At 44.9% G+C, this 12,337-nt stretch overlaps 1 protein-coding gene across 9 annotated transcripts in view; it reads left to right on the top strand.

Moving 5' to 3' along the window:
• PPFIBP1 (PPFIA binding protein 1) overlaps positions 1-12,337 on the top strand; it is a 124,797-nt gene that overhangs the window by 109,481 nt on the left and 2,979 nt on the right. For all 9 annotated transcript variants that reach the window (XM_032986058.2, XM_032986067.2, XM_042795345.1 and 6 more), the window contains 10 exons: positions 1,073-1,214; positions 1,489-1,617; positions 2,283-2,433; positions 3,685-3,796; positions 3,943-4,031; positions 8,662-8,784; positions 9,593-9,718; positions 10,552-10,740; positions 11,282-11,461; positions 11,821-11,886. In XM_032986058.2, coding sequence (XP_032841949.2) covers positions 1,073-1,214; positions 1,489-1,617; positions 2,283-2,433; positions 3,685-3,796; positions 3,943-4,031; positions 8,662-8,784; positions 9,593-9,718; positions 10,552-10,740; positions 11,282-11,461; positions 11,821-11,886 — 1,307 coding nt within the window. The remainder of the gene's footprint in view (positions 1-1,072; positions 1,215-1,488; positions 1,618-2,282; positions 2,434-3,684; positions 3,797-3,942; positions 4,032-8,661; positions 8,785-9,592; positions 9,719-10,551; positions 10,741-11,281; positions 11,462-11,820; positions 11,887-12,337) is intronic.

The following is a 12,337-nucleotide window of genomic DNA, read 5'->3' as shown; positions in this document are numbered from 1 at the left end:
TTTGGTTTTCTCCTGGAAGTCTGGTCTGAGAGTCCATTTCAAAAACAAATGATGGTCATCTAATTACACAGCCATGTTAAAAGATGGTAAAAGTGGTCACAGGCCTGACTGTCAGCCTGCTGCAGGCCGCCTTGCCACAGCTGCTTCATCTGAACAGGCTCGTGCTGTCACTGTTCCCCAGCAAGTAAGTGGCATAAACTCCACATGGTAGTTTTATTCAGCTGTCTGGCACTTGCTGGCACATCTCTGCTTACGTAGCCTAGTAGATACTGCAATTCTTTCAGTTTTTCTTTTTAAATGATCTTGAAATAGTTTTCTTGTTTGCTGGTTTAGCTTTTGTGACAACTTCCATTTTGTGGACAGGAGCCCTCAGGTTTGATGTCACAGAAAACAGCAGCTACAGATCAAAGATCTAATGCTTTTAGAGTGGGTGGTAATGTGTAGGGTCTCTAATCAGAGATGTTTTGGGCATCACTCAGAAGATGTAGTTCAGACGGAGCCTAAACTCCCTGGTGTTTCTCTGCAGAGGAACAAAATATTCCACAGTTTGTAGAAGTGAGGGGAAGAGGGCTCTCCTGCTCCTGGGGCAAGAGTTGTTTGTTGCTGGAATTTCTTGGATGGGAAACTTAAGGAATACTGCAGGTTATTAGGAAAGATGTATGCAGGAAAATTATTTTTCTGTGCTTGGGGGACTCCTGGTTTGGTTCCCAGCCATGGCACTGAATCGTTTCTGGACATCCGCATGCCTCAGCTTTGTCTGTGAAAGGACTGCAGGTGCACTCCCTGAAGAATAAACTTGGGATTTAATTCACTGATTGGTTCATGAGGTGTTTTTTGCCCATGCTGGATGTAGGGCACTTGACTGGTGCAGAGCATTGCCTTGGAGTGTTCCCAGTCAGGCCCATGAAGGAGAAACACGTGTTGTTTCTCCTGGGTTTTCCCATCCCTCTTTGCCCCATGTTCTTAACATGGTGGCTCTCAATAATTTTAGCAAAAGGTGTTTCCAAGTTCAGAAGTGTGTCTGTACAGTCCTGCACAAGTGGGTCTTGACGGGCCTTTTGTTTTTTAATAGCTGAAACAGAGAAGGGATCTGCAGATCACTTGGATCTGGCTGGCTTGCCCCCTCGTCCAAAAGAAACGGATAGTCTACAGATGACGCCACCTTCTCCAGATTCAAAGAAAAAGGCAAGGGGGATCAAAAAGCTATTTGGAAAGTAAGTAAAAGATGAGAAATGACTGTTCTCCAGAGCTGGGGCTTGCACGGGGGTTTGCTGGCAACACATCTTCCCTTTTTCCCCCTCCAACGTGTGGCTCTGTGGTTTCCTGCCTCAGGAGCAGGAGCCAGCATGGCATCTGAGAGAGCTAACAGTAGGTCAGTGACAGGTAGAAGAGCTACAAGCTCTGTAGAACTTACCTATATAGATTGCAGTAGTAGCAGCATGCCTTTTCCTTAGCCAAATGTGAATATGCTTTCTTCCTTTAAACTAGACTTAAAAGAAGCCAGTCCACCACCTTCAACCCAGATGACATGTCCGAGACGGAGTTCAAAAGAGGAGGGACAAGAGCAACTGCAGGGCCTCGACTGGGCTGGTCTCGAGACCTGGGGCAGTCTCACAAGTAAGATGAGCGGTGCAAAGTGTGGTGGTGCTTGCCTTCCTGGCAGCTCCGGTCGAGCACAGAGTCCAGAGGAGAAGCACAGTGCCAAAATGAAATGTCCCCTCTCCTGGCAAATGGGAACGGGCCGATCCAGGCGGTTTCCTCATTTGAGAGATGGTCTTTGCAAGGTTGAGATTGGTTGGGTGGTGGAGTCCTGCTGCCAAGCAGAGTGTTCCTTGCTGACGGCGTTGCAGGAGTGGGGTTGTGAGGCCGTATGAGGCAGGGTGTGAGCCGTCACCTGGGAGTGACCGATATTCCTCAGGAATGTTTCCTGCTGCACTTCTCAGGATTGAAGGCCAAAGTGAAACATTCTGGCCTCACTTCAGAGTTTTAGCCATAATAGGCAGCAGAGGTCGTTGTTTTCATTAGTATTAACAGACCGTGTTCATTGTGGCACTGTCAGGAGATCAGCAGCCAACAGCACTTCATGGTGCTAACGGTTCAAAAGGTTCCTCACAAGGCCCACCTGACAGTCGATCGTGATGCACGTTCTCCCCCAGAGAGGGTCCCAACTCCCACAGAGTACTCATTGGTTAGGCTTAGGATTTGGTTTTGTCATTATGTATGAGAATAGGAGATTTGAGGCACAGGATTTACCGGTCTTTTTTTGGTAAAATCTTCTGTAGTGAGCTGGACATGCCATTCGCAAAGTGGACAAAGGAGCAGGTTTGCAACTGGCTCCAGGACCAAGGGCTAGGCTCTTACATAAGCAATGGCAAACATTGGATACTGTCTGGGCAAACGCTTCTGCAGGCTTCTCAGCAGGATCTGGAAAAGGTGAGAAATACTGGAAACACTGCTTTCAGTTAAACATACAAAAAAATTGCTATTTCTGTGCATGTAAATCACGTCTATAAGATGCACGCAGTAGAAATAAAAATGTGAACAAGATGAGTTTTTAAAATATTGCCATCTGCTGTGAAGCCAAATCAATTTCTTTTTAGTTGAAGTTTCATAGAAATTCAATGCTCTGTAATAAAACTTAATATTTACAAATATGTGATTTAACTTCATTAAGCATGGACACATTAGTCGGCTATGCCACCTTCTAAAACTATGCATGTGAGTGACTCATTACTCTGGGTTTGTAGGCCTGATTCATTAGCACTCATGGATGGTACAGTTATTTTATGTCTGTGTGAGAAGTGTGTAAAAAGCTGCTGGTTTTGCCTGATTATATTTTCTGCCCATTTTACACAGAGAGGAATGAGGATTTGGTACACACAGAGTGCTCAGACTCTTTGTCTTAAATCATTACAGAATTGTTTGTCTTTTTTCTAAAACTAGAAACAGAAAAAAAGGTTGATTCAATTTATACTTTGAATCCACAGTATTTGCTAATAACTGAATTTTCAGCTTTTAAAAAAATCAGTCTCCTCACCAAGAGGAGCCTGTTTTCTCAATTAGGCATTGAGCTAATTGAAAGTTGTAGTTACACTATAACTGAAATAAGAAAAATGTGATATGAACATATAGTGGCTTGTAATAGTGTTATCAGAGGTAACGTTAACTAGCAAGCCCTGTTGAAAGTGTATATGGGAACGAAGAGATCTTGGAATGGCTGGCTGCACTTGCAAAAAAAACTGGGGAAGGTGTTATGCATTTGGAAGCATTAATAAATTTCAGTAATTCCTAGGACCTTCACACGCTCTTAATTAAATAATTCTTTTAACCTTACCTGCCTAAATGGGATGGAAGAAAATTATCCCATCAGGTATCTTTCTGAATGCTAACATGGTTTATATTGTGGAATTTTTAAAGTGTGGTATGAGAACATTGTGGCCGACATTTTCATACAGCTTGGATTCCACCACATTTTGAAATGAATACACCACAGTGAGCGGGCCTTACCCTAGTGCTAAACATGTGTTAAAATGATGCTGATATTCAGCAAATAGAAAATATACCTGCCACATCACCAGCAAGTGCTGTGTACACTGTGGCTCTTTGAAATCATTTGTAATTCAGCAGAGGGAGAAGTAAAATACAGTATCATCTCTAGGTTTGCTGCTTTCCTTCCTTTCACAGGAACTTGGGATAAAGCACCCATTGCATCGGAAGAAGCTTCAGCTTGCTCTGCAGGCACTTGGATCTGAAGAGGAGAACAATCATGGAAAACTGGATTACCATTGGGTTACCAGTAAGATTTTATTGCATGCTGAATCAGCAACTTTAGATAGGGGTTCCTAATCATGGCTAATTTGGGACTCAGAGACTGAGATGAACACTAACTGGTGCTAGGTACCTTGGCTACCACACTAACATGAGTGTCTGTCTCTGCTTTAGGGTGGCTGGATGACATTGGCCTCCCCCAATATAAGACCCAGTTTGATGAAGGAAAGGTGGATGGCCGAATGCTCCATTACATGAGCGTGGTGAGTAAATGGCTTTTCTTTTCCTGACGTCTTTTTCATGTTCTTAGTTTCTCCTCACTTTAAATGCACACTGGCGTACTTCCAGGTAGCCCACTAAAGACCAGGTGAGACTAGAGAGAGGCTTCCACTGTGCCTATTGTTGCAGTGGCATAGATATTAAACTCACATAACACCCTCCAGTCTCTCCATCCCAGCCTCTGTGTTCCTCTTGCTCCCTTTGGGTTAGTTTGCCAGTGACAGCAAGCTTTTTCATGACCCACAGCACAAGCAGCCATGCCCTACCATGCACCTTTGCAAACAGCCTTCTCCCCTTCCCATGTTCACCTCCTCTCAGCTGCCCCCACGCCTGCCCCGGCCCCAAACGCACTCCCTGCCCCTGCTTTATATAGGGGGGAAGAGAGAGAGGTCCAGGCAGCAGCTGGCCCCAAGAGACAGCCAGCTGCATCTGGGGAGGAGACAGCACCGTTGCCAGCTCTTTCCCTCAGCCCTCCTGCCAGAGTGGCCACTGGCCAAATCCCAGCTGGCCCCACGATTGGGGTGCCCGAGGGGCTCTGTGGCAGCTCATGCGTCTCAGACGGCCGTTCTCAGGTCTGTCCAGGGAGAGCAGGACCGGTCAGGTGCCTTAGGGGGTCCAGTGTCCGCAGGGAGCCACAGAGCTGGATCACAGCCATCTGGCTTGTAACTTCCTCGAGCAGAAAGTCCGTGCCTCTCTGGAGGCTGGCAGACCACCTGTGCATCACTCTGGGCCTGTGTTAAAAGTGTTAGAGGAATCTAAAAGTGCCTCGTTGTCGCCGTCTCCACATGTGAGTTTTGCCCCAGATGAATGAATCTACTGAAAGGATGCTAAAGTTGGAGCTTACTCTTGCTTTTGCAGTGTCACAGAGGCTACACCTGTGCACATGCAGTGTACCCTAAGTACAGACTTCAACCACTAAACATCTCATGTGTCTCATGGGACCTTCTGACAATAGTTTCAAAGCCGTTGAATGGTTCATAAATTGGGTCTTCAAATTTTCTGGATGATTGCAAGGAGAAGGGAGGTCAGAGTGTCAGAAGCATCACTACTGCTAACAGGATATGCTGGAATGCCTTATTTGTCTGTGTGCTTCATTGCAATGTTGAAAGGATCCCTTAAAAGTGTAGTGGGTGTCCTATGTTAAGCTAATGCTAATAGTTGTAACCTATAGGAAACAGAAGGCCTGATACTACTACTCACTCGCAAGTCTTTCCTGTATTCTTTCCAGCTTTAAACATGCTATCTTAAGGTGGAAGAACAAACATAGTAAGCCCAGACACATGCATAAGAAATGGGCAGTCTTGTGCTTCACAGCTGTGCCTGGCACTGATGTGCTCAGACAGCATCTGTAAGTACACAAAAGTATGCAAATGCTGTGATGGCAGTTCATGTAGCTGGCCTTTGCTGTTCAGGTTTGTTATTAATTAATAGAAGCAGGGTGCAATTTTTTCCTTCAGTGAGTAAACGTTCGATCTACTTAGCTATTTGTGTGGATGTTTAGGTGAAGAAAACCCAAGCAATTTCCTTTGAAGAAAATTGCAGTATTAAGAGCCAACTTGTTTGAAAACAAGCTATGTTTAATAGCTTCTGCATAATGTATTTCAAAATGCTTAGCACCAGCGTCAGCCCTCCACTTTACTGCTGGTTAGGTGAAGCCAACCCAACAGGTTTCCTTTGCGTAAGGTCTCAGGTAAGATGAGATAAGACCTTTGTTCTTCTCTGGTGACACAAGCACAAACTGAGCATCACTAATATTAATTCTTTCTGTATAACAAAAAATAAATCAGTCGTTCCTGTTCTCTCATGAGCTATGCCATGGGCAGAGTAAAAGTTGACTTTTTATGCCACATTTGCATGTATTTTGGATAGGCTTTACAATAGCACTGGGAGGAGGCCTAGGGTTGATGCATCTAACTATCCTCCTGTAAGACAAGCACAGTGCTGCTGAGGACCTGCAGCCACTGCCCGGGACTGACCGGCTTCGGCTACCAGGCACGACTTTGCTGTTGAGTACATTCCAGTCAAATGTTAAATACTCACTGCCTATGTAGTGAGGTGTGATGTTTTGTTTCCTTTTAGTGTTTTGAGTTTGGACGTTGATATAAAAGTAGGAGGCAGTTTCTTTCTTTTGCTGCTTAAGTCTTAGAGGTCTGATGCCAGTAGGATCCACTGAGCTTGATCCTGTGTTTGGAGTCTTTAGAACCACTGTATTAGCTGGATGAGGATTGAATCCAGATAAGACGCAGTGTAGGCTGTAGTGTAAGGGAACTTGTGTTATTCAACAGTCAGTCTTCTTTGTGTTAAAAAAGAAAGAAAAGTAATAGGTGGACAGAGGAGGGATGTGTAGCAGAAGCATTGCCTTTTAAGTAGGTATTCTTCCCGTGACTTCCCCTTACTGATAGATCACTCAGAATATTTTTAGACAAAGTTTAACCGTCAAATTATAACAACAGATGCAGTGTAAACAACCAACTAAATACTGCTGTATGCAAACTATGAAAGAAATACTTTAAAATCTTGTGAAGTTACACTGATTCAAAATAAATAATAGCAAGTATTTATTATTTTATAATAAATAAAATAGCAAACCATTGACATGGAAAGTCTACTTTTAGATTCATCATAAGGTTAGCTGAATGCAGTGAAAATTTTGGGTAAGTGAAGAATCTAGTCTTAAATATTCTGACCAAATGGAGTCTAGTATCCATAACGCATAAGTAATACTAAAACTTAGTAAGCCACATTAACCCTGACACAAGGATGCATAAATTTCTCTAAGTCAGCCAACTTGCAGCTGCAGAGAGTTGGACTTTGAGACGCTTAATGGCACAGTTAGGACTGAATTACAACTGAAGATCCTACTTCAGAAGGAATGGCAGTCTTGCGGCACGTGACCACGGTTGCAGTGCAGGGGAGGATTTTCCTTCATAGCACTCCTCTGGAGCAACAGCAGCAGTGAGAGAGCTGGGAAGTCTAGCCAGGCCTGTCACATATTCCTCCTTACAACATATTCATGGCTGGGCTCTCTAAATGAGAGAGAATCTGATTATTTTCGTTTTGAAATTATAAATTTCTGGGGCTAAACATAGGAGTGAAACCAGAGGTGGGCAAAACATGACACCTTCTGCATTGTGTAGACTGCAAACTGGTCAGCAGGTTGGCGTGTTGGGTATCACCCACAGCCTTTTTTAACCTGTGAGCCTCATCTAAACCTTCTGTCTCCTTCGCCATTGTCCACCACATGTCCTGTGAGTTGAGCCCCTTGGGTGCCAGAAGGCCCTGTCTCTCCCATCCTCAGTGGTTTGAAGGAGCCCTGAGTACAAGGAGAAGAAGAAGGAGCTTTGATGGAGCTAAAGCAAAACTCCTGCTTTCTCTTGCAGTCACAAAGGGAGGAATTAATCTCTCCTGGCTCTTGACATCTAAAAAACCTACCTGTACAGTCAAAGGCATAGTCATCTGTGTGCTGTGGTCATATGTGTCATAGTCATCTGTGCAGAGAGGGGTGCTGTGAGGCACCATTTCATTCCTTGGCATGGCACAAATTGTCCTAAGAGATGCCTGACACTTTCCATGGACACTGGTGGGAGCCTAAACAGCCAGTCAGCGCGAGCTATAAAATAAGTCCCTCGTGAGATGAATGTTTAAGTAAAAAACATAGCGAGGATCAAGCTTTTGGAGAAAGAACCAGCTGCTTTGTTAGTATCACCGATGTGTTGCAGCAAGGAGTGTGGCCGTGCCTTGGCAGGGTCTTGCCCTGCGATGTGTGAGAAGCGGCTCATCCCACGCTGAAAGTGGTGTGGTGTAAAGGCACAGCCAGGTCACCTTGCAGTGCCTTGTCACAGAGCCCCAACCTTCAGGCTGCCCACGTGTGCAGAATGCTCCCGTGGCACCTGTGAGGAGGAATTGGCACTCCTGGCCAACCTGCCCTCCTTCCCTCGAACCGTAGTGGCTGCCTGTGCAAGGTAGGAGCTACACAGGGCTGGTGAGCTGGGGCCAAGGAGTCTTAAGGTGAGCCTCTCCTCAGCCCGGGTATGGTGACCCTTCCTATTGTTCCATCACTTGTGACAAGCATTTTAAAATACATTTATCATTTGTAGTTGTGGGAGATCGACCTGAAACACCTTCTATTTTTTTCTTATTCCCTCTATTTTTCCATTCTAGCCATACAGAATGCCTCAATTTTCAGGGTAAATATTGTTTTCAGTTAAACTTTTAGCTGGATGTTTGTGGTAGTAAAACTTTTGGCGGGATTAAATGCAAATGCCAGGTGAGTCTGATGCACTGTGTTTGGAAAGCTGTCCTGGCTCTAATCAGATCATTGAGGATGTGTCATTCTCACCCCATCTCCTCCTTGTTACCCCAGGTTTCTTGAACTGAGCTCTGTACCCTATGTGAAGAACGTTGCCCAGGAGCTAGTACAGTACAACACAGGAAGCTTTTATTTTAGGTTAGGTTGTTTGAGGTTAATCACGTGTCTCGCATATTAAAATCTTACCCTGGAATGTGTCAGATGTGCCATTTTAAGCCAGGGCCTGAAGCAGTCTCCTCCAGTTGGGTGCTGGTTCCACCAGTAAGCACATTTATGTTTATTCACTCACCCTTCCTCTTCAACAGGATGACTTGCTGTCCTTGAAAGTTGTCAGTGTCCTCCACCACCTCAGCATCAAAAGAGCCATTCAGGTTTTGAGAATAAATAACTTTGAGCCGAACTGTCTGCGCAGGAGGCCGTCTGATGAGGTACTGCTGGGAAGCAGAATCCTCTAGGGTTTTTTTCCCTGGTGTTTCTGATTATTCCTGCTCTGCTCTTCCCTCCTATCGCCTTCCTATTTCATTCTGTTTCATTTTCAGTTTCCTTTTTCTCATATTGTTCTTCCAACCTCATGCTCTGCCAGCACTTCCTGGAACACCATTTTCTTTCCTTCACCTGCCATGGCCCCAGAGTCATGTCCCCCTTGCCAAATCTCCTGCTCCTCTTCCTAGCCAAAAGCTGGCTATTTTGGCCCGGTCTCTGATGTGCTGTCTGGAACAGAAATCATCTTGATCTCAGTGCACTGTTGCTGTGAGTCTTGTGTAAGAACTGGAAAATTGATGGCTGTGTCATAATTTTCTGTGTAAGAGGAATTTGGCCCTGTTACCAGATGGGAGACTGCCTTCAGTTTGTTTCAGAAGCAGCGTGTGTTGGATAGGGCCACGGATGATGAAGCAACCCAGACTCTTGGATTTAGATTCACATTGCATATCTGCAAGAAAAGCACAGCAGCTCATGGAGCTAAATTTTCAGTTCTGCTGCTAGAAATTGCAAATAGTCCTAGTGCACAGCAGGGTAATCAAATGACATGGAGCATAATAGAGACCTGCCCACTGTCCAGACCCATCTCCACGTTGTTATTGCTGCAAGATAGCAATCCAAAAAGAGGAGTTTTTTTCTCAAACGCAATGTCATCTTGCATTGATTAAGTGCAGGAGAGGTTTGTTTCAGTAAAAACCGGGGCTGAGACAATTGAGTCAGGAGTTCTCCATAACTGCCTGTTCCTCCTGTTCACAGCATAATGTCACGCCTTCTGAGGTCACCCAGTGGACCAACCATCGGGTGATGGAGTGGTTACGCTCCGTTGATCTGGCAGAGTATGCACCTAACCTGCGGGGGAGCGGTGTGCATGGGGGACTGATGGTAAGGTTTTAGGCTGACTTGTTCAATTTTATTAAAAAAAAATATGCCTGAGAATCACTAGAGCAAAGTTTTGACATTATCTTTGCTGCACACACCTTATCTTCTCATTCTGCTTAATAAGACATTGCTATCACAATTTGTTAGCCTGTAGTTTAAAGGACACGAGTGTCATGGGCAGCAATGAGTTTGATTATCTGTATTCGCCTCAGGATTTAATTTAGGTATGGCATTCTCCACCTCCTGTCCTATGATCCTGTGCACTGTTGTTAAACAGCCACCGCCTTCCTTCCTAGACCTGGATATATTTTTATTTTGTGAGGAAGGCTTGTGACTTTTCTATAATTTGTGATTTCAGTCCCAAACCAGGATTGTTTTTAATTGCCCTAGCACCAGATACTCCAGACAAGAGATTTATACTTGCAGAAGTTTGTTGTGGTGATTAAGAGGTATATCCCTGCTCCAAACATTTTATGTCTGTTTTCCATCCTTCGTCTGGCTATGTTTTCCAGAATTAAAGAGGGTGGTGGGTAAACTTTTTGTGGCAACTTCACACATTACATCAATTAAGCATGGATTTATCTGTTCCTTTCTTCTTACCTGCCAACTTGATATTATTTAGAACTCAAGAAGGAAAGCCTGGAGATAGCATTTTATGAATCCATTAATTAATTAACTCTCTTTTCTTCCTCTTTGTTGTATGTTTCCTCTAAAATACAAACAAAAATCCCAAAGCAACCTTAGGAAGTGACCAAGATGGGTGTGCCTGTTGATGTCCTTGAGACCTTATTAGATAGTATTGATTTCAGCTGGATTCTATGTGATTTGATTAATAGGTTTTGGAGCCTCGTTTCAATGTAGAAACCATGGCACAGTTGCTGAACATCCCACCAAACAAGACGCTACTGAGACGGCACTTGGCGACTCATTTCAACCTCCTCATTGGGCAGGAGGCCCAGCAGCAGAAGCGTGAAGCCATGGAGTCCCCAGACTACGTCCTCTTAACAGCGACTGCCAAAGTAAAGGTGGGTCACTTGTTCTGGGTCAGTCCGTGAGCTCCCAGGCAGAGATTTGGATCTCCACTGTGCTGGTTTTATCCGTGTTTGGAGGGCAGTTCAGTAAGGTCTGAGAAAAGGGCCTGGCTGGTCATGAAAGAAGCATGAGAGCAGGAGTCAGCAGATCTGGGTTTGAGACTTGCGTCTACCATGAACGTACCACGTGTCAGCCTCTCACATGCACAGACTAGAGATGGTACTTGTGTGTTGTCCTTCTGTCTGTACTGTAAGATGGTTGGGAGAGAGACTGTCTATTACTGTTTATATGTTCGTGATTTAATGCAGTGGGATTCTGATCTCATTTGGGATCCTTTTAAGTGGTGTTAGGTCTTAACAATCGAATGTGGGGACACATCTTGTTCTTTCAGATGTAATTATCGTGAAATACGGCTATTCGGAAGATCTTTGTTTAGGAGGCCCTTTGTCATTGAAACACCAGTGCAAGAGTAAGAGATCTGTTAATGCTTTGCCGATTCTCTAACTTCTTGTCAATTTTCTCTTCACTTGTAAGCCAAAGAAACTTGCCTTCAGCAATTTTGGGAGCCTGAGGAAGAAGAAGCAAGATGATGTGGAAGAGTATGTGTGTCCTATGGAGCTGGGGCGGGCAGCTGGAAGTGGGTCAAAGAAGGGTTTTAAGCCTGGCCTGGATATCCGAGTATATGACGATGATGATTTGGACAGGCTGGAGCAGGTAGGTCAGTTCTAGCAGTTTGAAGTCTTTGACTGTGCTGTCAGGCTTGGTGGAAAGCCTTCCTTTTCCCATGGAAGCCTTCCTTTTCATTTGGCCTGTGAAGGTCCTGACTGCTTGCAGTCGCTCAGCCGTTATTAACAAAAGTGTCTGTCGGCCCAAGGAGGGTCAGGCTGTGAACACAGCACCTTTAGGACCTGCTCGGGCAGAGCTGTCCTCTCCAGACAGGGCACGCCTCTCCCTTGCTCTGACCACGTCGGCTGTAATCAAGCAGTTACATTATGTGCTGCACTTAATTGCCACTGTCATGACATACAATGAATTCATTATTGATTCAGTATTCATTATCTGTTTTTTTGTAGATGGAAGATTCAGAAGGGACAGTGAGGCAAATAGGAGCGTTTTCTGAAGGCATCAACAACTTGACAGTAAGGCTTAAAAGTGGGGCCTGTGGAATAAGATCTCTGTTTCTTTAAGATGGGTATAAACCCCTTTGGCAGTTGCTGGTATTAAATAGCATCACTATTTAATATAAACACACTAAGTACAACTTTTCTTTGCTATTACTGGCTCTGTCAAGCAGCTGAGTTTTGTAATTTTGGGGGCAATTGCTTTGACTGATTTCAGTGCACAGCGGGGACCTTATCCTTGGATAGCGAAGCGCCACGGGGCTCTGAGGGCTGGAGTATATAAAACACCGTGCCAGGTGATGGGCGTAGTGAAGCCTCATCGAAACCAGGGGCCAGTTGAGCTCCTTTGGGGTTTGTACAGAGACAGAGGAGACAAGAAAAATTAGCAGTTCAGGAAGACCCTGGCGGGGAGGTTCCCCCGGCTGGGAGTGGTGGCCCGTGGCCGCCAGCGCTCCTGGCCCGCCCGCCA

Source organism: Tyto alba, unplaced genomic scaffold (assembly GCF_018691265.1).
Source record: "Tyto alba isolate M040663 unplaced genomic scaffold, T.alba_DEE_v4.0 Super-Scaffold_21, whole genome shotgun sequence".
Lineage (NCBI taxonomy): Eukaryota > Metazoa > Chordata > Aves > Strigiformes > Tytonidae > Tyto > Tyto alba.
This window is presented reverse-complemented; position numbering and strand designations above follow the sequence as displayed.